Source organism: Lagopus muta, chromosome 4, assembly GCF_023343835.1.
Source record: "Lagopus muta isolate bLagMut1 chromosome 4, bLagMut1 primary, whole genome shotgun sequence".
NCBI lineage: Eukaryota > Metazoa > Chordata > Aves > Galliformes > Phasianidae > Lagopus > Lagopus muta.
In genome coordinates this window covers 65,797,713-65,825,632 of record NC_064436.1, presented here as the reverse complement: position 1 = coordinate 65,825,632, position 27,920 = coordinate 65,797,713, and the positions used below count along the sequence as shown (strand labels likewise).

The following is a 27,920-nucleotide window of genomic DNA, read 5'->3' as shown; positions in this document are numbered from 1 at the left end:
AGAAGTCACAGTGATGTGGATACATACAGAACCTTCCACTTACTGTGCAGCACTCTCATTAAAAGGCATTGCAGTGCAAGGGGATCAGAATTTGGCACAGAAGCTCAGAGATAACTGCAGTACTTTAAAATGCTTTAGAAGCACGAAGCAGAAGTATTTGATTTTAAGAACACTGTGGATGTTTCCAAACTGCAGTGCAGAAAATGGACGCATTGGCTGCTGATCAGATCTGACATAAGAAAGCCTCCTGTTATTATTCACTCTTTGGGCAAAGGAAACAATTCAGGCAGTAGGAGATAAACAAAAGGCAGCTCTAGGAACCAAAGCGCAGGCAGTGCCTCACAACCACCCAGCACCTCATGCACATAAGCACTCCGTACTCAGACAACGAGCATCATCTGTTGGCGGAGATTCAAAACTGCAAGCAGCGATCCAGCAAGCACACAGCTAGGGAAAGAACAGTCAACACTGTAAATTAGCTATGTGTCCATAAAGTGAACTATTTAGAAAACAGGATCACACTTAGAAATTCAATTCAGAACTTTTCCAATGCACTGCCAACTAATATCTGCCATTTTTGTACTCAGAGAACTGCATCAGAGGCATTTTCAACGTGGGCTTATGTTCACACCAGCACCAAACCACAAGCAATGTGACAGAACAACACAGTAAAGTGCAACGTTTTGCATTTGGGCCAGAGCAATCCCAGGCATCCTTACAGACTAGAAGGCACAGCCCTTGAGAGCAGCCTGCAGAGAAGGACCTGGGGGTCCTGATGGATGAAAAACTGAACATGAGCCAGCAGTGTGCTCTTACAGCTTGGAAGGCAAATGGAATCCTGGGCTCCATCAGAAGAGGGGTGGCCAGCAGGGACAGGGAGGTGGTTGTCCCCCTCTACTCTGCTCTTGTGAGGCCCCATTTGGAGTACTGTGGCCAGGTTTGGAGCCCCCATTACAAGAAAGGATGCTGCTGGACTGGGTCCGGAGGAGGGCAACGAAGATGATCAGCGGGCTGCAGCACCTCCCCTATGAAGACAGGCTGAGGGAGCTGGGCTTGTTCAGCCTGGAGAAAAGAAGGCTGTGGGGTGACCTCATTGCAGCCTTTCAGTACCTAAAGGGAGCCTACAGACAGGAGGGGAATTGACTCTGTGAAAGGGTTGATAACAGCAGGACAAGGGGAAATGGTTTTAAGTTGAGGGAGGGAAGATTTAGTTTGGATGTCAGGGGGAAGTTCTTCACAGAGAGAGTGGTGAGGTGCTGGAACAGCTGCCCAGAGAGGTTGTGGATGCCACATCCCTGGAGGTGTTCAAGGCCAGGTTGGATGGGGCCCTGGGCAGCCTGGTCTAGCATTAAATGTGGAGGTTGGTGGCCCTGCATGTGGCAGGGAGTTGGAGATTGATGATCCTTGAGGTCCTTTCCAACCTGCCATTCTGTGATTCTGAGAACAGAGCTGTTCCTTGGGAACTGTTTTTCTTCCATTTAGTCCATATGTCACCACGTTTCAATACAAAGCAACTCCACGCAAAAGAAAAGATGGAAAACAATGTCACCAAGACTAGGAAACCTACATGGAAAATAATATCCTCACCTGTTTATTGTTAGTTTTACCACTCGGTAACCTGGTTGGTTGGAACTCAGTGTGAATACAACGGAAGTTTTGCAGAAAGTCACACACCTGCATCGTTCACACGAACCAAACGCATTTCAGGCTCAAAATTTGTGTGCCTTGACTTGTTGCTCTTCGTGTCTCTTTCAGGACATCCCTTGTCACTGATCCAACAGAGTCCAACTCAGTCTCTCAAGCCAGGTGACACACGTTCAAAAGGTGGAGATGTCTCACAGACGGTCTTCTCTGCAGTGCATGGTGCTAGTGCATTCAACCAGTGTGTCAGAATTCAACCGTGTCAGCTTGGGTGTTTTACTCCACAATACAGGAATAGAATTTCACACGTAGCTTCGCATGCCTTATGGCTGCTCGCCCTACTATAGGACAGTGCAATAAATACAAATATCTGCACGCTAGAAAAAGATTGAACTGCCATGATCTACACCTTGTTCATGAGTACAAATTTACCTAGTCAACAATATGACAAATTTAGCAGAAGAAGTGGCAATGGCAGTAATAGTCTACTACAAAAACAAGGCTAGAAGCAAAGTGTTCTCAAGCTACAGAAAACTTGCTACCTCCTAATACGTGACGTAGGGCCCAATTCTGCCAAGTGCAGCGTCGTGACCAGAAGACTGCATCAGAACATGCTTTTCCCCCATTTAACAATGAATAATCATACAATTTATTTGGTTTTGATAACTGTTTATAAATAGCACACTATAATGACTATTAACCTATACAGCAACATGACACTTATAGCCTAACCCTGAATACAAAGTCCAAAGAACATGACTACGAAGGCCAGAGAGCAAACGTCATCGACTAAAAGCATTTCCACTTCAGAATTTCCTTTTATTGAGTATTCTTTTACACAAGCATTTGAAACCTAAGGAACAGGATTTCCTATTCCCTCTGTTCCAGCAGTAATCTATCCACACATCACCCTTATAAATTAGTGATGGATTTTAACAGGTAGCCCCTTAGGGCTATATATTTATATATTTTATATATATGCACATTTACTTTGAATTCTATGTAAAAGTTGAAAAAATGTTTGAAAGAAAAACTCAGAATATATCACAGCTCTTTCAGCAAAAAAAATACAAATTAGTTTTATAACCACTATTCAATTTATCAAACTTTTTTTTTTTTCTGAAGTATTTACTTTTAATTATGTACACATTACAGGAAATAAAACTTCTTCCACAAACATTCTCTAAGGTGACAGTTACTGATAGATGATAGCAGGAGGAATATTAAACAAATGGGGGTGATCCATTTCTGCTTTTAAAAAGTAAAAAGTCACCATATAATTGAGTACAAAAACCTGCATTGAATGACAACTGCTGGTGTAGTAACTTGATCAGATATGGAGACCAAGAGTATAGTAAAGCCCTATGGTAATAATATTTCTGTAGCATTTCCACTTGGTATGTATATACTAAATGTTGGCAAAGTTTCTGTAGCATTAGCTTATACAAACATAGGAGTCCTCAGTCTGCTGCATAAAATGGAACAGGTGTGTTTTAATTCTCCCAAAATGCACCTGAATTGCAGAGTGTCACTTACAAACCGCATAATGGAGCTTCTCTTCAGAAAAATATCTGTTTGGCATCTCCAGGACTCTGTTCCATCGGACAATAGGGGCATTTTAATCTGGGGACGAAGACAGCATGTTAGAATGTCTCTGTAAAGCAGACAGAAGCCCGGTAGCAGTGCTTTCTGGAGCCCTAGCACTGCTGAAACACAGCTAAGCACTCAGCTTCCTCCTCCACCACAAAGGTATCAGGTTGGCAGTGACAGTCCCTCCTCCTTTCCCCCAGCAGCACACAACAAAAACACGTGAAGGCTCTGCTAAAAGTTACCTTTCACAGAAAGAAACCTTATCCCATTTTTCTTCCCTCTAATTGTTTTCTCACCTTTTACCCACTCACCTCTGAATTATTAAGTACCAGGAAATTATTCTTCACGGTTAATCTATTATTTAAGTTTTGGGGTTAGTTTGTTGCATTTAAGCCATTGTAAGCAGGCTGGTGGCTTTCAGTGTGACTTCATTAACATCCAGCCAGTTTTACTCCCCGATTCCCAAAATGCTGTCATTTCTCAATCCACAAAGATCAGCTCCTGCAGGCTATGGCTAAATAGGTCAGCCTGGCCTCCCTGCTGAGGTCTCCACCAGCACAATTCCATCTGCTCACTGCATTTCTTCTAGCACTGATGCATTCTCTCCCCATCTCTAAGCCTGCACCTTTCACTCCCCAAAGTTAATTTTGTCAGAGCTGTTTTGTTACTAAAGCTGATGAATAAAAGCATCAGGAATGAGTGACCACAGACAGGAATAACACAGCAGTAAGCTTCTCGGCTTAAAAACGGATGAAGTTATCCCAAAAGCACACCTTCCCTTTTTCTTGTTTGTTTTTTTAAACAGAGCAAAGCATGCAAACATTACTCAATGTTTTCAATCACAGTATCACTTATTTTCATACTGGATGTCACAAAACAACCAAGAGCTCTATATTAAGCCAACAGCCTTTGCAGAAGCTGCCTACATTCAATCCACCTTACCTTATTCCTGAAGGAAATCTGTACAGCTCTCCCCTCAGTTTTCCTCCTTTCCAAAAGCCTGTAGCTACCAGGGCATGATAATTCAACTACCCACTCAATTGCTAAGCTGCATCTCCTCACAGGTTTACTTCCCCTGCCTACTTTAAAGGGTGTTTCCACCATTACAAGCCTTGCTCCCAGTGAAAAAAACAGGTGTGCAGAAGTCTCTCTTTGCATTTTGTGATGACATGGTGGCATTTGCAGCTTGGAAAATTACTCTGTTCACTACATTCCTTCATGTAATCCCTTTCTACAACATCAGAGGTTTCTTATGCTATCCTCCAGCACATCAGCTCAGCCACCTGATTTCAAAGTCATGCTCCAAGACTTACAAGCTTCCACCAGTTATGGAATTGGGGACGCAGCTTTCCTCAAACGCCACGCTTTAGTCTTAAGATTCATCATTCTCTATATTAGCTTGGAATGCAAAAAAATGGTACTTACTTGCTGCCATTAAACATTTTATTCAAAGCATCTCTTGATATAATATGACCACAGACTAATTTCATAGGTGGATTATTATCTGTTGTTTGCTGACGGAGAATGGGACAAGCAAATATTGAATGGTACCAGCACTTTTTACCAAGGTCCACCTCAATCTGCGAAAAAAATGAAGATGATTTATCTTGAGAAGCAACATTTCCAGACAATTATTCCTTTATGTCACAAATCCCTTAAGAACTGTAACTCAGCACTGAGGGCAGCAAAGTCCATCATGTTGATGCTTTACAACTTCCCAGTCAAGAACACTTCATTGTGATCTTAAAATGGCAGTTCACGTTGCTCTCCCTCCCAACTCCCTAAAAAAGCAGAGTATTCTGACAAAAGACAGGTGTATATTTTAGTGTAGATCTGTGCTCTGGTAGGAAAACTGAGCTGATGACCCAACAAGGCATCCTGTATTTTCTAACCAGTGATTTCTACAGCTTCCTGAAAGACTTCCCCCTCACCTAGAAATCCCATCAATATTAAAGTGGATCAGAATCATTTCTCTTCAGCAGTAACACAGAAAACACTGGTCCAAAAAAGCCTCCTGCCATTAGCACTAAATGACTTCAGAAAGCAACACCTCAAACAGAAAAGAGCACATAGATGATTTAAGGAAAGGACTGACAAGTGCAGGCCTGGAATGTGCACACCTGAAAGTTCCACTCTCACTGTTACAGAAAAGCAGCTGAGCAAAAACTTCACACATGCACTGAAGCTACATGTGAATCTCTTCTAGCTACCATCAGTGAGGCTAACTGAGTCCATGCCCAGTTTGCACTAAACAGGATTTATTTCCAAATCAGGAGCAGGTCACTGGAGAGCTGCATGAGCCCAGTAAAAGCTATAAAGGGAAAACAGGATTTCATAACAACTCAGCTTCTTTTAACTCAAGAGTTGTGCTGGAAGCACAGTGCACTGGATCCCAGTGTATACAGATTCAGATACAGATCCCAGACACAGATCCAGCACTACATCTTCTACTTCATATCTGCCTGATGAAGTGTCAATGCAAAGCAGCCTATGAACAGATCTCAAGCCCAATTGGAGGAAGCTCATGTTCCTCAGTGAGATTCAAACTTTATCAACTACAGAACAGGAAGGGGACTCAGCTGCCCATGCTTATGTTTTATGCAAGTCCTGTATGTGGGTGCTGCTGAAGGCAGTGCCTTGCCTGTGGCAGCCTGCACAGCTGGTCATACCAGTGGCCCTTGTGCAAGTATGGGTGGTGATTCATGCTCAGCTTTGCCGTGGGCTGAAGCTACAAACAGAAAAGCAGCAGCCAAGTCCATCAGCCAGGCTGGCTGGCGACCCTGCACACAGCATAGGGGTTGAAACCAGATGATGACTGTGGTCCTTTTCAAACCAGGCCATTCTGTGGTTCCGTGATCAACATGAACAGAGATCCTGAAGTCTCTGTATAGGAAACCTCAGACCCTGGAGCTGCTGGAGCTGGTGGTTACGTATGACATCCCCTAGCATTCAGCACACAAGCAGCCTGAAACCTGCATTTCCATTAGAGATCCACCTGCCCCATAACAGCTCAGCTTTCACTCACCGGTAGTTCATCCTTCTGGTTCCAAACACCTGTGCACTGCCTTTGTTCAATAACTGCCTTGATATTAATTAGAGCTGGTAATGCTACACAACCTGCTGAAAAACTGCAGAAAAAAAAAAACACCACATTAACATAGTGTGAGTTTTAGCAAGTAACTATTTCTTGCATTTCTATTTTAAAAACCTTTCAGATACAGCAGTGTTATACTACTTCATTCAATTTGTGTCCGTGCTGCTGAGTAAAGAAAGAAAACAAATGTAGGGAAATAATGTCAGGCAAAAGAAGGAAGGAAAGCACAACATGCAGTGATGGAACAAGAGCAGCAGTATACAGCTGTACCATGGCAGTGCCTCAACATTCTGCCTGCTCTGAGAGCTGCCCATTTCCAGAACTTCCCACATTACTTTCAGGAAAATACTTCAAAGCATTAACAATGATTTTTGACAATTTAACAGACATTTTGATGGACAATAACTTCAGTCTAACAACAGTGCTTTGGGCCTGGAAATCAGGAACAACAAAAACAGAATTTATCAGCCTGCCCTGCTTCTCTGGCAAATCATTTTGTTATCTGTGCATGTTTTATTATCATGACCTTCCTCTTCCCTGCTCCTCCAGATACTTGTTTTTAAGGTTTCTACTTATTTTCTATTATGGCTAGTTTTCTTGTGAGGGATGTGCCTGAAGCCTGCCAGCCTGCTGCCTGCTATTTTAAAGAAAAATGAAATGAAGCACCTCTCCTAATGACTGGCCTTTTCATTCCTTGCACTTGGCTTTTTGTTGGTGTCAGCACTGAGTAACTTGTGTTCACTCTTGGGGAAGTTTATACAGGTGCATCATAAAAGCACCACTGCTTCAACTGTTCTACCCTACATCTCTAGATGACTCCAATGGGCACCTAACAATTCAAGTAAAACATAAATGTAAGCAACAATTTGGCATCCTGTTGTCCTTCAAGACCCCGAGCAATGACCTCCTCAATGCACTATGTTTTCCTATTGACTCCACAGAGTAATTCAGACTGTAAGACCTGAATTAGACACACACTGAAGAAACCAATCAGTCTTTAAAAGAAAACTACAGCAGGCAACCTCTATCAACATTCTGAAAAGCAGTACATTTGATAACAGGGATTTCACTTGAAGCTAGTTTAATTTTTGAAGGATTTGCAGCACCAAAGGTCACGTCAGTTTCAAACAGCCTTATTTGTGACAGGAGTATCGACACCCCCTGCACAGGAAACATGTTTCAGCACAATCAAATTCATACTGGGCTCAAACCAAGAGGCCAACAGATCCAAACATGAGGGATTTTTCCACTTCATTGAAAATCTCAGACACTTGCACTGAGAGCTGCAGCATTACAGTGGCAGCACAAAAGGAAAGCACCATGGGTGGTTGCTCACTTCACTGCAACAGGAGCAACATGAGAACTAACAACCAAAGTTACAGATATCCATAATTTAGACTATCTATAAAATCCTCCAACTGAAACTGGCTTTGTTTATTCCAGGAAGACAACTCATGTGGAAGAAACTCCCTTTGTTGTAGTTTATGACAGAGGTGTGAAACAGGAGAAGCAGAAGGCAGGACAACTTCAAACAAAGCTCTAAAGAAGAATAATAAAATGCAAATAGTAGTTAAAAAACAGACCCAGGAAGAGGTAAGGAAGCTTCTGCTGAGTACTGAAACTAGCCCTGAAAGATGCATGTAATTTATTTTCCATTAAATGTTTGAAATAGAAATTAGAACATCAGGCAATTGGCAGCCAAAGGTTAAAGAGCAGCTGATCTGTATTATCTTCTGAAAAGCTAGAAGGGGATTAAACTGCTTTTTCTTCACATTTCTGACAGCCTACTATCGATTTGCATTTTGTCAGATTAGCTACTGGGCTTCAAAGAGCCTTTATCCTTTGCAAATGAGGGCCAACAAATAGTTTGGAAATTTGAGCAGTTAACATCACAACCCGATTCAAACACTCTCGTAAGGAGAAGACAGGTGAAAAAACACGTGGATTAAAAAGAGATGATCAAGTGCTGACAGAATCACGGTTGGAGCTTTAGTGCTTTGTGGTTACGCAGCAGGAAGAGTTTTCACACACTTGTTGTGGAAATAAATGGCTGATGGCCATCCTCACCCTTCTGTCTAAGCTACAGAAGCCAAGATCCTTCCATGAATGCTTCCCTTTGAGCTGAAAAGATGCTTCCTCTCAGCTGAGAAAGCCCAGCACACCAGAATCTCTCATCATTCACATCCTTGCAAATCTCACTGGAGCTAATTGTAACCACACTCTTTACTTCACACCAGCTAAATAAGACTACTTGTCAGCATTTATTTTGTCCTCAATTAGAAACAGAAACCAAAACTCCATGTACCAGGTCTTAAAAGCAAGCAAAAAGCAGCATACCTAACACTGAGTGGTGATTCGACTGAGAGACCCAGAAGAGCACAGGCATCTCTTGTGAAGATGTCACAGATGTCCGCCCACTGATTTGCATCTAATAGATGAACGTACGGCGAGTTCTCTATGCCTTGCCTCAGATACACCAGGCTGCCCATCAAAACCTGAATATCTGTGAGGGACCAGGAACAGTTAGTTGTTTCATGCTATGAATAGAAGCTGGCATCTTCGCTTTTAGACTGCGTGAGAGAAACGAGCAGAAGCAGAAGATATACTAAAGCAACGACACACATCCTCACCTCTACAACCTGTAATTCCAGCCACCACAGGACACTTTTACCTATGAAACCCCCAGTGTGCTATGAAAATAAATGAAAATAATGACCAAAAACACACTTGGAGCATGATTTGTATTTAACTACCACACGTCACTTCCAAGTGCCTTGGGAATAAGACCTTACCTTTCTGATGGTTCAGGGCAAACGGCTGGAAGTTTTTTGCGTACTGAAGTGCTTCTCTTTGATTTGCTGTTCCACCCATCAATAAACTAATGAAATATAATCTGTGCAGTTTGAACTCCAGTGAACTATTCTGTGCCATAAGCATTTCTCTGTTGGATACCGCCCACCTGGAAGAAACGAGGAGGTACAAAGGGACGTGACACAGGAGCAATTAAATGTCAGCCCACATGATATCAAATTATTACAATTATCAAACAGCTATTTCAAGAAGGTGACTGTTCCTTGAACTTCTATTAGCCTACGTGGAGCACAGAAAAGAGTAAGATCCTTTACAAGTAGGAGTTATGCTGCATGCACAATACATGTACAACATACTTCTAGTGCTGCATAGGCTAGCCTGTGCCTTCTAACACAGCAACTGGAAGGCAAGGCTGATTTAGGCACAATAGAAGGTAGAAATAGCTGAAATTAATTCCTATATTGGAATTAATATCGCTGAATCTTAACAATTACAGTCTTCTGCTGCATGTCATACAATGCTTTCAACAACATATTTTCCAAATTCCTCATTCCCCAGCATCTTCTGCTCAGCCACTGTATTGTGTGTACGTTGCCCTGGAGAGGGGAAGTTCATCTATGGAACAAGTCCATGCACTGCAGGTACAAGGGGAAGAGAAATCAGTCTGCATACAGTACTCAGCTCTGCTAAAATGTGATTTGTGTTATTGTCAACTGGCTGCAATAGAGGCTGTTTTTCCAAACTGGCTTTTAGACAAGCTTTCTGTTTTCTTGTTCTCTGAGTGGCAGCACTGATTTGGATGAGAAGAAAGCAAACACAGAAGCAAGGCCTGAGGTGTTTGGACTAGCCAGTTCCATTCCTATTCAAAGGATTTGCAACAGAAAGAGAAAAAGCAGCAAATGATGGCAAAAACATTCAACTCACATACTCCCCACCACAGTTCAAAATCATCAGTAATCACAACATCTGTCTTCCTAACGCCTCTCAAAATGATACTTTCAGAGTGTCTTCAATTCTGTGACTCAAATCAATCTGAAATTTTTGAAGTATGCTGTACACTGTGCAAACCACAGCTCTCTGCTAGCTCCTATGGGGAATTTAGTTAGGATGCATCTCACAAAGCCTGACAAAGATTAAAGTAAGCTTAAACCATGTCCCCAAAGGTCACAGTGAACACCAAGACCTTACTGCTTTACAGACACATGGGATGACAACGCCTATTCCCTGGGAGACTACATCAGAAGTTCTGAACCTGCCACTTATTCCCATCAAAGCTTCACAAAGAATGCTCCTCCTGATCACTGCTGAGAAATATGGGAAACTACTTCATCAGCACCAGCAATTCTGAGGAATAACTGCCTTTTGAGACACAGCTCAGTTCTTAAGCTGGATAGAGTATTGTCACATTTTAGTTGTCCTAACAGCCACATTTTTCACATAAGCATTTGTGCCCAGCACCAGGCAAACAGAGGCAGAGAGTTTTTGCCCTAAAAAGTCACACTATAAGCAGAAATGAGGCAGGGCGGGGGAGGGAAGCCAGCATAGAAATTGAACTAACAATACACTCTATTCTCCATCTAATTCAGCTGTCTAGGGAATAAGGCTTCCTTTGAAGAAGGACCATGCCTTCTCCTTTGTTTGAGAAATATTCAACACATTGCAGGAATGACACAATGTGGCTAAGTTGCCATGAATAAGGCACAGGGCCTGGGTAATGTGAGCTGATCTAACTTAGTGACTTGAGGTAGGTGGACGTAACAGCAATAATTTACTGTCCCTCAGAGAGAGCATCCTTTACAACAGCCATGTTACTATTTGAACTACAGCAGTATGTGGTGCAGCCAACATTAAATTCTGTTCAGCTGCATCACAAAGCATTGCAGTGCTGCTTCCCTTCATTTACCCAATGCAATGGCAATAAACCAGCTGAACTTTCTACCTGTGGAACTATATGCAAAGGTTATTCGGGTCAAACTCTGCATGACTCAGAGCTGTACTCCAGGATTTTACTGCAGGCTTGATATCAGAGCATCCTACATTTAGTGTAGATGCCAATGACCTCTGAACTGACATACACCTGAGCTGGTTCATGTGGAGAAATGCATTTACGTACATTTTAGTTAAGTATTTAGTTAGCCAAATAATGCCAAAAAAAAAGGCATTTTAAGTGTACAAATTAAGATCTAGAATGAAATACATTTTCAATGCTTTGTTCCATGTCTCTTACTTTTAAAAGGTTGCTGAAAAGCTATTTTATTTTTTCTTGCCTTTGAGTAAGCTTACCAAAGCCACAAGAAAGGCTGAGGGCTGGTTTGGTACTTTTTTGTTCTTAAAAATAAAAGTTGCCCTGATTTGTACAGCACAGATATGTACCCACTCCTGGAAACTACAAAACCATGAGATATTTCATCATCTTTCCCTTATAGCACCATCTTACACGTCTAGTGGTTGTAAGCTGATGAAAATATTTTAGTGTAAGGCTGACTGACAACATCTGAGCTACTCTCACACTTCAGGGAATGCTGAATGCTCAGACAGAACCTCCAACTCTTGGACTCCACGAGTTGTTTTGTTCAGATCACACCTTCAGCCCACGCTTCCACCTGCAACTCACGCACCAGAAACGCTTTCTGGCTATCAGGAACATATTATGACATTAATGATCACCTACCTGGTAGCAGCAGTCCTTACAGATCACATCTATCCTTTCATTCCCTCTTCCCAGTCTTTATCTGCACTAAACAGGGAACTGGCTTGAGGAAACAGTGACACAGTTGATACTGAATCTAAGTTTTGCTCCCCACCAGGGTTTGGTGAAGCAAAGAAGACTTGGTGACACCCAACACCTTTATTAAGTCCTATTATCCTCAACAGCTGGACCTTTGTGCATAACATTCACTAGTGTTTCACTGTAACTACAGTAAAGAACCATCATGGCTGATCACCGGTTCTCTAAGTTAATTTTCCTCCCAAAAGCTTAAATTAACCCTTAATACTTTGTGGTTGGACTTGATGATCTTTAAGGCCTTTTCCAACCTGAGCAATTCTATGATTCTATGACTCTAAGGATCCTTTTCTTAGTTAAGCATTGGCCACTGGGAGGGACAACAAGAGAACAACTGGAAAACATTTGCTCAATAATTGAGATGTCACAAAGAACAAATGAGAACACATCAAAACAAGATAATATTTAAAGTGAAACACTACGGATTTATTAAAAGAATTTCTAAAAAGGAGGAAAAAAATTGAGCAGACTCACTCTAATGCAGGTCTCAGAACTCTAACTTTTAATGCTTCCAATATTCGATTTAATTCCACGAATGGTTCTTTCTGACTCTGATCTATTGATAGACCAGATTCCTGAAAAACAAAGGCACGCTTCAGGTTAAAGCCTAAAAAAGAGGCAATTAAACTGCTGTTTTTTCCAGACAGTTTCAATATTCACCTGGAAAGCCAGCATTCAATAAGGATGCTGTCACAAAGCGTAACGCTGCACGTTCAGGAACATTCAACATCCACACTTACGTTACCTGACACAGCTCCTCGGCCACGTCCAACATGCCCTGCCGGAAGAAGTGCTCCACCATCACCTCGTTGAGGATCCGCTGGCTGTCAGCCTGCCAGCACCCATCAATCCCCACACTGCTGATGTCAGAGTCAAAATTCTGAAAGGTACAAATTAACATTTAATAGGTTGGAACAAAGAACCCCATGTAATTTTCACGCGGGACATCTCTGTCTCCACTCCAGTGCTTTCTGCCTATTACTCAGTTTGCCCTTAATTACCTCCTGTTCAAAGTAAAATGTATCTGTCAGCTGCTTCATTATCTCCTGTGTACAGAAGACATCCTTTGGCTTGCTCATCTCACGTCTCAATATTATCCACCATAAGGAACTACAGTGACAAATTACAAGTTAGCTTAGCAAATGAGAAGCGGAGTTAACTAATAAAGAGACTCCCTGAGTGCAACGTGTTTCTGAAGAAAGTACTGCAGAAAAGAGTTTTTCCATACATGAAAACTGAACAGCAGAAGAACAGAAGACAAAAATCGCCCACGTTAAAATCAAAATAGCATTATCAATGCATCACTGTCACAACGGGGCACCAAATCAGAAGGAAAAGTTTTAACTCAAGAATTTTTGACATAACTGGAGGGGGCAGACAATGCTGGAAGAGGAAAATGTCACTTCTCCCCAGGCTCCCAATGACAACGAAATCCAAATCTCTGCAGATTTCAATATACCAGCACCTGAACTTTGAAGATCCCAGAGTGTTTTTGCAGACCTAACCCCAACGATCCCTTTGCAGCACATTTTTAGGTCAGTGGCCTACAGACATATTCCAGGAATAAGTAAAAATGTTGTCACAGTGATTCTTTAGTAACACTTGGCACTGTGCCTCTTGGCAACGGGAGAGCAACGCTTACTCTAACCCAGGATATAAAACAGGATTTTAACTGCTAACATGTTTAGTGCTCTGGGCAAGCAAGATAATTTGATTAAACATCCACACCCACAGTCCAAAATAAACTTTTTGCAAAAGAACCAGAGCCCAGCAGGCAGCGCATCGCCTGATTGCCTGGTAGCTACTGCTGCCTTCTGGGAAGTAACTTCAGAAACCAGAAGTTTGGTGATATTAGCAGTGCTTCAGCTTTGGTTCTGTGATGATAACAGCTCCTGCACATATGGGAACACTGCACACTCACCTCTGTCACAGCAGACACAGCAAACACCACTGAGCTTGTGCGAGCTGTTTGGCAGCCAGGCACCACCAGTTCTCTGTCAGCCAGCTAACACTGGAGCAGCAGGTTAGCCAAAACACAACCTGGGGTAAGGGCTGCTGGTACAGAGCTGGATAATCAGCTTCAAACCAAATGCGAGTCGGCAGTGCGGGTTTGCATTAGATCAGCACTTTGTATTCCAGTGCTGCAATACCTCTGACCTTCAGAAGGAGCCCAACAAGTCAGATGATGTTTTGTGACAACACACACCAGGCAACAGACATTTGCAGAGCAATGCTATCAGAAGCACTCAGAAGTCTCCTATTAACCTGATCTAGAAGTGAGATCAATAAGTCAGAGTTCCTCTGAAGTCCACACAAAGAAACATGCAGAGGGAAGCACGGCAGACCTGCGCTCTGCTGAGCCCTCCCAACCATGCAGGGAACGTGGCTGGGAGGCAGCACCCCCAAAGCTCCATATCTGAGCTCCCCCAGACCCAACCCAGCCACCCAGCCTCCAGGCAGAAGGGCTCACTTTTAATCCCACGTCTCCCTCACAATACCCACATGGCTATACCTGCTGCTTTAGCAGGTAGCAAGTACCTGCCTACCCTTCAGCTGCCAGCCTCCAGGACTGAAACTGCTTTGATGCTGCTCTGCAACATCATGAGAAAGGAGCAGCCTCCTCAGCCCCACACACAGCTTCAAAGGCAGCACTCCCCTTGTAAACCCTCAGTAAAACACTCACCTTAGGCTAGCAAATTCTCTTCCATCTTTTGGAGATGGTGGGGCAAGACAAGCATCTAAATCACTGTCACCGAGACAAGTCTCAGAGCTAACGCTTCCACACAGGTGTCTTGACTTCCAAATTCCCTGCCCTGCTGCTCATATTTAAACTTTGTAGTGAAAAACATAAGAGATTTGAAGATTAAATAACACTGTTCTCATCTGTGCCAATCCTTTGAAGCCTTTACAGTTCAATACCATTGCTGATTCTGGTGTTGCTTTCCAGACACCCCTAGCAGGTAGCAAATCCATAGAGAAGGTATTAAACAAATAACAGAGGCAGCACTGAGAACATATAAGCTCTTTTTTTCATTGGTTTCTGGGATAGAAAAGAAGATTCATTACCAATGAAGTTATTCTTTGTTCCTTTTCAAATTCTAGCACACTTATAACATATATATATGTATATATATATTTTAATTTTGAAACAAACCTATGAGCTTTGAGAAACTTCTCAAAACCCCACTGCAAACTGGATTTTTTTTTTAATCCTATAAAAGATGGCAGCAGTGACTCACACCAACCTAGAAGTGCTGTAGCTTCAGGTCATATAATACAATCCAGGGACCTCAATAAGTTTTCTTCCTCCCCCTGATATGTTCTCTGATGAACCCATGTTTGATCAGGCTCTCATTTCAATTACTTTTCTTTAAAAAAACAAAACGTGGATGATTTCTGGGGTCTCTATGGTATGTAGGATTCCACAGCTCTGCTTCCAGTGGCTCCTAAGCAGTTTCAAGAACTGACTGCACAACACAGCCAGTGACTGTCACATGTCAGAACAAATGACTGCTTGCCTTTCTCTCACTTATTTCATAATTGTCATGCCAGCACTAGATGCTCATGACTACACATCTCCCAGCTTTGTTTTCTAAATACCAACAGTGTGCCAACTGATGGCATGGGGAATTTCACAGCAAGTTAAATGAATTCCTTACATTACAGACCCCAACATGTTTATTTTACACTTTCAATTTTAAGCTTAGAAGCGTGTCAGCTCTTACTGCAGAGCAGCAGCCACTCTTTAAGGAGCCTAACCTAACAAGCCTAAAGGAAAGGTGTAAAATATGATGTGCTACATTTACCAATAATGCCAAGAAAAATACACTACTGATAATTGTTGAAATATGAGGACTCGAGACACTCATATGATGAACCATTTCAATCAACACAACCTTCCCTATTAATAACATGATATGAAGAAGAATGGTGACTAAAGACAGCTTCATTTGCCAGTTTTCCAGCTTAGGTTGCTTTGGGCATTCCTTTCTTCTTCTGAATTCTGACCCCAAACACAAACACATCTGTTAGAAGTTCTCTGTTCAGTCTGTTGGTTCACAAGACGATGCTCAACTTGTAAAGACTACTAAAGCTTTCCTAAATGAAGGCATTCAACTACTGCTCACGTGGTTGCTAGAGGGAAACATTTACTCGCCCCATTTAGTTGTCTCATCCATGCTTGGGGATGAACTCATTGCAGATGAGTGATGTACAGGGAGATGAGGAGTAAGCTACCTGCTAACACTGTGCTGAACAACAAGAGGAGGATGAACACTGGAAGTGGAGCAGATGGTGCTGCAGCACAGATGCAACTGGATGTAAACATTCCTTATCAAAGAAGAAAATGAAAGGGGCACATAAGCACGTAATCCATTAGGTCCCATCCAAGTTAGTAAGTAATGACTAAATGAACTTAAATGCAGACCAGACTAACACTGAAATATAGATGTACCCCCTCCTCAACACTGGGAAAAAAAATTAATCTGTTTGCCACAAGAAGAAAATACAGCAAATGCTTTCAGTAGAGCTGTAGATGCTATGTGTAACAACAGATGTCATTCGGATGTGTCACTCTAAATTGGTACCAGCATTAGCCTGTTTCCCAACCTCAAATCAGGCAATAAAATCATGAGTTACATTTATCCGTGCCTGAGCAAACGCAGCTACAACCACCATAACAGGTGTTCCAGAGATGTTAATCCAGCCATGAGATAAATGAGAAGGTGCTGGGTGAGGATTTAGACACAGCAAACGGGACTCAAATCTTGTGAATCAAAGCAAGGGCAGCTTCTTTAAATTCAGACAAGCATTTCACTTTGGAATCAGTAATATTTTGTCCACAATGTATCAAGAATTAATTTGCAACATCAATTACAGTTAATTACTGCTATTATTTTCAGCTTAAGTATATTACAGGGAAGCAGTGTGAAGAAGGCAATTCCAATAGTTTTTGAGCATGTTTTCCAGCAGCATGGATAAAATGCACTGAACACACACAGAAAGTTCCTTTCAGGTGGTACTGTCCAGAGTTTAAACATCACACTCTCACTTGACAAACATGCTGGGATTTCAGGATATACTTTCAAGTAGCAGAGACACTACAACCAGTGAGAAGTGATAAAACCAAACTACTTGCATGCCGAACAGTTCCTATCTAAAGAGATAACAACCCTCACTGGTGCTCTGCACTGCACAGAAATGTGTCCTTCACTCCCAGCAGGGCTGGGGACTGGTGCAGTTCCCACTGGAAGCCTTTTGTTGAAAACATTACACACACGTAGCAGGAGCAAGAATCTGGAGGAACAAGCAGGCCACAGAGTGCAAGTTGAACTCAGTTTGAAACAGCCCTCTGAAACAGCTTTTCTGACCCTGTACAGGCACAGGATAGATCACTGCATCCCCTTCTGCTGTTTTTTTTAGAAAACCAAGCATTTCAAATTTAACCAATGTTTTCATTTACAGCCATTCTTTTTGAAATGAAACCAATAGACAAAAGGCTAAGAGACAGCAACAACACTGTCAGATCTACGCACGTGACAAAGCAACAGCAATTTGAATATCAGACTCAAGTCTCACCTGTATTAAGCTCGTATGCATTGTCTCCTTCAGCCTCTAAGGAGTATTGCCACTAACTTCCACAGCAGATTTACAGCCTTTATACAAGACCAAGGGCTGCTCTATCTCAGACTACTCAAATTAAAAAGGTACACCCAAATCTGAAAGCTTTTCATACAAACTCCACTTGATAAGTCAGAATAGAAAAGTTTCAAACACAGGACAAGATTACATACATTTATTTCAGGCTTCGCACCAGTAATAAGGATGGAATTTTACTCTAGTTAATAGGTTTAGGTACAGCAGCAAGGATTAGAGGCAGATGCATCCTTAAGCTTTGGATAACAGCGATGCTTGGATTAAAGCTATTAGTACAAAGTTTGAGCTCTCCATGATGGTCAATCATAAGCAAAACAACCCTAACAGCTGCAGAGACATTCTGCCCCACAAAGCAGCACTATGCACTTCATCAGTTTGTTGTGCTACTGTTAAATTATGCTTTAATAGCTTACCATTACTAACAAAGTTGAAAAATTCAATTGATGAATTAGTGCTCTGTAATGATACAAGTGTTTTTGTCCAGCTGAAAAGTTGTTTTTAATGAAAGTAGAGTAAATTCAATCTAAATGTTGTGAAATTGAGCCCTAAGAACCAACAACACATCTGATATACGTAAGAATGTCTGTCTCAAATTCTCTCAGTTCTAGGCTGCCCTCAAGAACAGAACACCACTTCCTGGTCATTTGCTACCAACAATTAACCAGAACTGAAACACACACCTATAAATAACACTCCTTATCAAGACTGACGTTGCAGCAAATGTTTTGCTATGCAGATGTAATACATTCTGTTACCAGCCTAGCAGGACCTCTATGGCACGTCCTCTTGGAAACAAGAGCTGCTCCAAAATGGAGCGCTCTGTATGGGAGTTCTGAAGCGTTGCTGCACATCACATGGTCTTATGTCTGCCTTCAAGCCTACACTGCTGCAGCTGAAAGGAAGACTGAAGATGAATAGTAGCACAAATCCCAATGTTGTGAAGGAGTACAGATCACAGAATGCATGCAATAACACCATCAAACCACAATACACTTACCTTATCAATGGCTTTTCCAACTCGGGATACACTGCTGTGAATGTCTTTGTGGTCAGAGGCCAGTTTTTGGACTGTGTCCTTTATTCTTTTACAGCACTGTGTCATAACAAGTGAAATTGTCCCTGACAAGTCTCCATCTTGATCTAAACACAGAAGAGAAGAAAGTCACCAACTCTGTTATGAAGAAATAACTTAAATCTTCAACATGCAACATCATATAAAGACAAGTGGTATTAGAAGAAATGCAATTAGAAAGCATTGGTGAAGCAAGTGCAGCTTAAATTAAGACACACAGGACATGGCTCAGCCCACGAGGAAACCAGTCTGGTACAAAAATAACACTCAATAAGTGCAGCACTTTAAAAAGTAATGTAAATATATTGTGTGTTCTACTTGAGTTCAGCAGATCAACAAATAGGTCTCCAAGAAACACCCCCAAACACACATCTCACAGAACGTATCAGGAAACAGCCTCTAACCTACTGCAGGATCAGTTTTTTTCTAGACAGCTCCCTGAAGACACATCAGAGCACAATACTTAAAGTTAACAACATGATATGGATTAATGAGGTCCCAATTCACTCTCACCCCCAAACCACCTCCTTACTCCATAAGGTGTAAGCTTGGATTTGAGCTGTGAAACATTTGCTTCCTGAGCAGTGGGGATGGCCCCAAACAGCGCCAGTCTCAGCCTCTCCTTGAGGGATGTGAAATAGCCCACAGACGCCCTGACTGGAGACATCAGGCTTCCAAGAAAGAGCAGACGGTCAGGTCAGATTTATCTCTAGCAGCACGATACTGCTAAGCTCACCCACCAAGAGCACTGCTGTATGACCCGCGTTGGGGGCAATATAAATACACAGTGCTTACAACCCCCTTACCATCTCCTCTCACCTAATTCACGCCCCTCTGCAGCAACCAACAACAAAGTTGACAACAGCATCCTTCTGTGCTTTACTTCGGCCCTTTCTCTGGTTTTGGATTCTGACAGAAGGAGACTACTTGCCAGCCTTACCTCTGTAGGTCTCTCCTCCCCCAAAGTTCATCCTACATGAAGACTGATTCCTTCAGGCACACACACCGACCACTTCAACTCTACTGAAGGCTACTTTAAATACATCAGCCCAGAAATGCTTTCCTAACATTCCAGATCCAAACAATTCACGTGGAAAATAACACCCCAAACCATTTCTCTACAGGAAAGATTTTAAAAAGCAATCACTTTTTGGTAAAGTTTCTTTCTCATTCCGTACTTCAGCACAGTTCTGGTTTGAGTGACATGTGAAGAGATCAGTTCCAATGCTGGCAAGCTGAGAACAATAGAAAGAAACAGTAACCATTACAATGCACACTGAACAATGTGCCTTGGAGAGAGCAAAGGAAACCCAGCTCACAAAGAACAAGGCTGCAGTCGGAGGGGGTAGGGAACCATTCAGCAGCCGCTTACTCTTAACCTCTTCTCTTATGCATCCCAACTTTCAACTCTGCCATTGATGTCGACAGCAAAAACAAGGTGAAGTTGTTACACACGACAAGGAGTTCATCCCCAAGAAAGTGAACGACCTGTTTATCTTCACGAGCTTCTGCTATGCAAGATATGACTGCATTTTTGCAATAGACGAAGCTTTTAAGGACGAAGGAAAAATAAGGCATCAGGTTTCTTACTCTGGTTCCACGAAGATAACCTTAAGCAAAATGACAGAGCTTTACGTTTTTTCTTGCTGAGGATGGAAACAGTCCCTATAGTGCACAGTCACCAATCCGGCTCTACGCATCCTAAATTCAAGAAGAAATTTCACACAGCTGCCACCTGAAGTCGGCCTCCTACCATTACTTCAACAACAGTGACTATCTGTTATTGTTTACTTCTTGTGACAGACATTTAAAACTTACATAAAGGATTAAGGAACTTTCTGGTGCTCTCTCCCAGGACAAAACGCTCAGTCAGCTTACACCACAACCAGAACATAAGCGCTCATCCCCAGATCTGCACTGCCCCATAAACATGGAAGATAAAACACATTAACAGCCATTTTTTCCTAGAAAAGCCATTAAGCTAAAACCCAAACAACTTATACACACACTGGTATTTCTACCCCAAGCAAATAAGTGGATTATTGTCCCCTAACACATACTGCAGCAGAAACCAGCTACAGCAGAAAAGCCATCAAATTCATAAGAGAAAAGATTTCTCCCCCTACACGCATCTCTTTCTGCTTTAATTAAACTGGTCATTACTTGCAATAAATCAGCAGAAGGAAGCCTGCAGACAGACCCCTCTCAGCATTCAGTGCTCACAGAACACCACGGACTGACAGCTTCACTGCGCTGGGTGTGCAGAGCTGCAATTTAAAAGGAAATACTTCAGCAGTCAGACACCAGGCAGTGAGCAGAGCTCAAAGCCAAGTTCAGTCAGCCAGACACTGACCAGACATTGCTTCCACCATCCAAGAAGAATAAGCAATCCTGCCTTGGCTGTTCTAGGAGATGAGATGTATTAAAGGAGAAGAAAAGCAAACTTGGTCTTCCTATCCACAGGGCTCAACATGGGGCTGCTCAGTGCTTGGGCTTTAACATGAAGAACAGCTCAAGAAATGTTAAGAGCAGGAAAAAGAGCACAAGATAGAAGCTGCTTCGGCCTCTAAACTAACAAGGTTTTTTTCTCCACTCATTTCCTTTTGGTAGCCACTGCCTTTTTAAGGCCTTTCCATACATCTTTGCTTTCAAATTTCATCCCACAACGTGAACTTCTTTCTATTACTTTTGGATCTGTTTTTTTGTTTGTTTGTTTTTTAATGTTCCCTTTTAAATCACATGCAGAGAGGGATATTTCTGCAGTTTGCACCCCCAAATTACAGAGCTCCATGTTAGGATATCTGGCTGCTTCCATGTCCATCAATTCTCAAAAAAAATAAAAAAAATAAAAAAAATTCAGGTCACAGCACATAAAAGCTGCAAGTCTTACTAAAAAGGTACATGAAACCTATTAAAGCTGCCTACCCACAGACATCAAAATTTAATAGAGCCCTGAGATATTTGAGCATACACTGACAACACATTAGCTTCATTCTAGAGTGCTGACTAAAAGAAAACTCAGTTTGGGATGCACTTTGCTAGGACAGCATCACCAGTCAGTCAGTGAGTGCTGAGAACACATCTGGGGTTTTATAATACCACCCCAAAATACCTGTACATGGAGCCTGGAAGGAGCACCCTGGATTTTCACTTTGTTACAACAGAAGTAAGAGCTCTGGATGTGGAATACAATCACAGAGTGGCCTGGGTTGAAAAGGACTTCAAAGATCATCTAGTTTCAACCCCCCTGCCATGGTCAGGGTCACCAACCACCAGACCAGGCTGCTCAGAGCCACATCCAGCCTGGAATAGGATGCTTAGAAACCTTCGCAATCCCACAGATTCCTGTAAGTATCAACACAAGCCTAAGGGTCGTGCCACAAAGCTTTCCAAGCAAGGTCAGCATCTGTTTGTGAGGATATGCATTAAAGACAGTCGATAAAACACACAAGCTCAAACTCTTTGGAAAGCCACTGAGCGCCATTTACTGAGATGCGCTTCCAAAATAATACCAAAAAAGACAGAACATGACTTCATCGCAGACAATTGCCTCAGAACTGTATTTCCATATTTGCTCTCTATGCAAACTGCTCTGTGCACGCAGCAACTCTCACGCACTTCTGTTTATGTTCTAGGAACTAAACGCGCTCCTAGATGAGAACCGCACCTGTATTTGTAACAAACCCACAGCAAACACATTTGACTCTGAACCAAAGCAGAGAAAACCCCAGAAAGCAGCGAGATAAACACCCTGCTGTCAAGTTTGGGCAGAGGAGCCGGGCAGCTCCCACTCCTAATCCCTGAGCCACCACTCACTTCCTGCAGGGCGCTGGGTGAAGTCGCTTCAGCCGCCTCAGCACCCCTCCCACACCACCCATAAACACGGCGCTGATTGTGCAAGCTGAGCGTTTCATGTTTACAGCGTGCTTCGGAGACCGAGCCTGCCCACACCGGCTGCAAAACAGAAACTCCACTCACGAGGCCGTGTTTGCTTTCAGCTGAAGAGCGGCTTTGCCCTCCCCGAAGGTAAATAAGTGACAAAAGCATCGAGGAAAAGAGAAAACAAAGAGAAAGGCGAAATAAACAGCGAGCTGGCTGCTTTCTTGCAAGCCCGCTCTTCATCTCCTGGCTCTCCCCCGGAACACGGCGCAGGGCTGAGCAGCCCAGCGGCTCACAGCGCGCTGAGGGCACAGCCGGGCAGGGCTGAGGGCAGCCTGCGGGCCTCGCGTTTCCACACTGGCGGATTTTAAGACCTTTCGAAGCGGTTTTTTTTTTTTGCCCTGACGAATGGGGAAAGAGGGCGGCGGGCTGGGAACGGACGGGGATAGGGAAGCAAAGCGGGGTGTGTGGGGGAAGGGGGGTTCCTCACGTACTCTCGGTCTGGAGGATCTCCCGCCGCAGCCCTCCCGCGTACTGGATGAGCTCCTCCAGGCTCCGCTCGCAGAGCTGCCCGTAGCCCGAGAACTTCTGCAGCACCTTCTCCAGCTCCCGCTCCACCGTCACGCACTGGTCCATAGCGGCCGGCACCGGGCCGCCTTCTTCTTCTTCGTCTCCCCCCACCCCCGGGCTCCGCGGCCTGTCCCGGCCGCCCTCCGTCAGCCCCGGCCCGGCGTCCAACTTCCCGATCTCCCCCAGCTGTGCGCAGGCAGCGCGGCGGGCAGGCGGGGACCTCAGCGGCGGGGGAACAGGCGGCGCTGCGGGCAGGCGGGGACCTTCGACGAGAGAGGAAGGGGCGGCGATTATTGCTCAGGCGGTGCGGCGGACAGCCCCGGCCTACCGGCGGGAGAGAACGGGCAGCGAGACGGGCAGCTAAGCGCGGGGTCCTGAGGCTGCGCTGTTGCCATGGGGACGGGCTGGAGGGGGCGGGGCGCGGAGGAGGCTGCACTGTGTGCTGTCGGGCCTCGGGCAGGCGGGCGATACCTGTGGGGTTGTGGGCTGAGGGGATTAACCCCCCTGCGGAGCGCTGGGCAAGCGCTTGGTTAAAAAAGAACAGCCGAAATAAATATTTTTTGCTTGAGTTCCCCCTTGGCACTTCAGTAGTTGGATATGGCAGCCCCAGGCAGGTGTCACCGTGTGTTTCTGTCCTGTTAGAATCAGTTGAGAAAACTCTGGTCTGAATTTGGAGCACAGAAGCACGCAGTCACAAGGATCACAGAGTCCAGCTCCCAGTCACAGAATCAAGGAGGTTGGAAGTGACCTCAAGAGATCACTGCTAAAGCAGTTCCATACAACAGGTCACACATGTGGGCACCCTGATGGCTCTTCAGTATCTCCATAGGAAACTCCACAGCCTCTCTGGGCAGCCTGTTCCACTTCTCCATCACCCTCACTGTATACAAGTTCCTGCACATGTTAGTACAGAGGTTTTCTTGTTCAAGTTTTTCATGCTCTTTTTAATGCACATTAAAAAGACCATTGGGCTCCTTGGCCACAAGGACGCAATGGTGGCTCATGGCCACCCTGCTGTCCACCAAGACCCCAGGTCCTTCTCCTGTAGGCAACTCCCAAAGCTCAAACCATGTATCTTGTTGCTTCATCTGTGGCCATACTGCTGAAATAAGACATGAAAGCAGAGATTATTCTCAATGTAGGTACATACAAGTCACAGTCATTTTGTCAAATTCAGGCCCAAACTGCTGTCTCTGTTTTCCTGCTCTTTCTGTACTCATATATGATGTTCAAAGACATGCAAATGCCTTGGGCTTATGTCATTAGTATCTTGGTTTAATTTGTTAGGTTCTTTACCACCATGGTCACCTTTGTCATCTGTTAGCACATTCAAGCAAGATCTCCTGACTTAGACATACATATATAAATATATATAGTCAAATACAAATAGAGTCAAGTGTATGTATATACACACATATTGTCAAACATATATATAGTCATCAAACAGAATCTGTCTTCTCTAGGGGCAGTATAAGATTTCTTACTGTTACAGTAAAGAAAATACCAATACCTCGAAAAAAAAAAAGGCAAGTCAAGATTTAATTCATGTATTCTGCTCTTGTATGCTGTTTGGCCTTGATTCATGTACCTTTCTGCGCTGTTAACTGTTGTGTGCTTACAAGCAATTCTCACAGGAGAGGAAAGATTGTCTACCAGATCAAAGAGTCAAACTCCAGCCTGCCTAAAGTCCGGTGCAGCCTGCAGCCTGGTCTGATATCCCAGCTGTCCCTGCCTCCAGCAGGAGATTGGACTTTGTGACCTCTGGAGATCCGGTCCCACTGGAACTGCTGTGATTCACTGCTGGATCACGTCAGGCTTGCTTCACCTGAATAACCAGAGCTTTATCTGAAGTGTCAAATATTGGCCAATCTATTGCAGAATACCTGTGTGTTAAATCTACTTCCTTTTTGGCCACTTGCAGCAAACATTTTTGAATTTAAAATCCCTCTAGGTAAAATAGCGCTGTCTGGCTGCTGCCATTTTGTTTTGACACTCTAATAGAGGCTTGCTGGTTTATTTAATTAAGATCGGTTAAATAATATTTTATAGCACACATAAAAATTTGTTGAGATGCACCCATGTTGTTTAAAATGTAATCCAAGAAGACTATATGTTACTAAACTCCTGCCAATTATATTTACAGAGTGGCTGACTTATGGTAAAACTGGGTTTCTAGTAGCTTAAATGTTAGTTGACTGATCTTGCTATGTGGCAATATTAAGACTGTCCAAGAAAAAGGGGGTAATAATATTTTAACACGATAAGGAATGGAATTAAGATTTTCAGTCTTCAGTTGTATTGACTTAAAAAATGACAATACTTGTCTTAATGTTCCCAGTAGATGGCTGGTATAGAAGGTGGATTACTGCCTGTATTCCCAGGGTGCCCAGCCAGCAGCTGCTCGCAGGAAACAATGAAGGAGGAGAGGGAATCCTTGCCATTTATCAATGGGCAGCAGAGTCTTCAGATTTGGCTGTCTGACAAGAAAAGATGTCTGTCTCAGTTCTCAGGATTTGGTCTCATTCTCTCAGAAATCCAAGTAAAATATTCTTTTCACCAAGATGGTGTAGAAGCAGATCTCTGCTTTGGGTTTTTGTTTAAAGGTGGAATTTACATATTTAGTTCTCATTACATCCGTAATATTTGCTCAGTGAGCACAGAACTGTCTGTCTGATGACTGTTTAATATTGCTAATTATGTTGAGTTAACCCGAAGGTCTTTAAAATGTCAGCGCATGTCTTGTTTGTCTTCACCCCAAATGAATTTTTAATTCACTGCTATGGTATTCAAATTTTCCAGCTAATTATAACTCTCTGAGAAGTTGTTTGCAGGTGACATGTCAAAGACATTCTGAGTTACAGCTAGAAACCAACAAATGTCAGCCGTATCTAGAAAATACCACATCAGGTTTGTAAACTAAAGATGTAAAGACAGTATTCACCTAGGAATTCTTTCTCAGCATATTAAACATGAGTTGGAGGGAGGGAGAAAAAACCCAAAATTGTGTGGATATGCGAATGCTCCTCAGGTTTGTACAAGTGCAGCCCTTGGTGCTGCTCAAAACAAATCTTTGCAGAACCAGTATTTCAGCACTGAGGCCCCAAGCCCGCTGTGCAGCTTCCTAGTGTTATCCCTCTTGTCCCCCAGGCCTTTGGCTAACCCATCGCCTGTGGTTCTTGCTCATACCCATCCCTGCCCTGCTTTTCACTTGCATTTTTCCCTCTCCCTCACATTTCTGTTGTCTTTGTACTGCTGTGCTCACAGTTGCTTTGCTTTGGATTGTTTGGGGTGCGTATGTGTTGGGTAGCGGTTTGAAACAATAGTTTTACTTTCTTGAAAATTACTCCAGGGTTTTGAGTTTTGGCAGATGATTAGCTTAGTATCTGCAGGGGACTCATCATCAATTACCACTGGGGAATGTTAAGAATTCATTTAACTCAGCCCATGAGCAGTAGGAAATAACATACTAGTGACAGCCTCCCCAGCAGTTGGTGTTGCAAATAGTTGAGCTGTGAGCGTAGCCTTAATTAATGCTAGGTGCTTTCCAGCTGGAGGAAGCAGGGCATCCCTCAGCTCAGCACACAGCCAAAAGATACAGGGAGGAAACAGGGAGAGCAGGGAAATGGGGCAGCTTCTTGTATGCGTGACGAAAGTAAAGGGTCTCTGTGAAACTTTAGAAAAAGAAATGTGGTCTTGCAGTGTGTTCGCAGCACTCCAGGGGAGCCTACCTCTGGTCCTAGCGACAGGTGACATTAAATGTGCTTTTTATTGAAAATCCCTTGGCACCACCAACTGCAATAACAAAGCCACTCACGGTTTTGTTTTTGCCAAGGGGAAAGGATTAATCTTACTGATGTTGTGCCACAGACACTTTCTCATCAGGGAGATGGGTCCTTGAAGGGGATTTAAAAAAATTGAGTGACTGTGAAGGAAAGGGCTACAGCCTGTCCTACAAGCTCTGTCGCTTCTTCCTTCAGTACCTTCTGTGCAAGCTCACTCCAAATCAGACTGAGCTGCTGAAACCCCTTTATATTCATTCAGCTGAGCAACAGCAGCAGCTCTGGTGCAGTCCATTCTTCCCTCCTCTAATCTTTACTGTACCACATTACAATTAAGAGGAATAAAGAGTTGTACGGCTCCCAGTACAACGCAGAACATTTAGAAGCCCATGAGGACTTAGTTTGTGAGCAGGTATTTCTGCAATCTCTCTTCCCCTTTCCAGAAACAAAACGAGCCCACTGCGATAGAAAGCATAGCCGTTCTCAAAGAGGCCATCGTGGCTGTGCAGTCACCTGCAAAGCTAAACAGGACAACATGGGCTGAACCTGCATCCAGGATGCCCAGGCATAAGGACGCGTGGGATAAGGCAGGTGGAGCACAAGAACAGCGTTCGTATTTCATTTTTTACAGTGGTTGATGTGGGTGTAATGGTTAGTGCTTTTTACCCCTTCAAATCAACATGTAAGAACCCTCTAACTGTTTTTTAACTGCTCTGAAGACTGTGGCCATTTAGATGCTTTTACAGGTCAATATTTATGTTAAAATTCGATTTTTATGCCTTAGTGCAGAATTACTTAAGCATGTGTGCTCTGAGGGGTTGTCAGTATTCTTTAAATGAAGCTGTGCTATTTCTGTGTTTGTGTATGAGTTGGCAATTTTAATGCAAACTGTGGTTTCTTAAAATAACTAAACCTACAGAGGCGATGCTGAGTTCCCTTCAGAGGAGAGCCTTCATCTCAAAGACCAAGTGTGACTGCAGTGTGTTTTGAAGCAGGCTAAATCACCTCTTTACAGCCTTTCTCACACTTCTTGTGCAGAACCCC

At 43.3% G+C, this 27,920-nt stretch overlaps 1 protein-coding gene across 2 annotated transcripts; it reads right to left on the bottom strand.

Moving 5' to 3' along the window:
• Positions 1–1,568: 1,568 nt before the first annotated feature.
• RMND5A (required for meiotic nuclear division 5 homolog A) lies at positions 1,569–23,374 on the bottom strand. Of its 2 annotated transcripts, none has more exons than XM_048941204.1 (9): positions 23,022–23,374; positions 18,574–18,716; positions 12,667–12,801; positions 12,396–12,496; positions 9,118–9,284; positions 8,663–8,828; positions 6,257–6,359; positions 4,657–4,811; positions 1,569–3,264 (listed from the first exon to the last, which is right to left on the bottom strand). In XM_048941204.1, the coding sequence occupies exons 1-9, from the start codon at positions 23,161–23,163 to the stop codon at positions 3,201–3,203; spliced, it is 1,176 nt and encodes a 391-aa protein (XP_048797161.1). In that variant the 5' UTR covers positions 23,164–23,374; the 3' UTR covers positions 1,569–3,200. The 2 variants fall into 2 exon arrangements, with proteins under 2 accessions (XP_048797161.1, XP_048797162.1); XM_048941205.1 differs by lacking the exon at positions 23,022–23,374 and adding an exon at positions 22,627–22,892.
• Between the last annotated feature and the right edge of the window lie 4,546 nt (positions 23,375–27,920).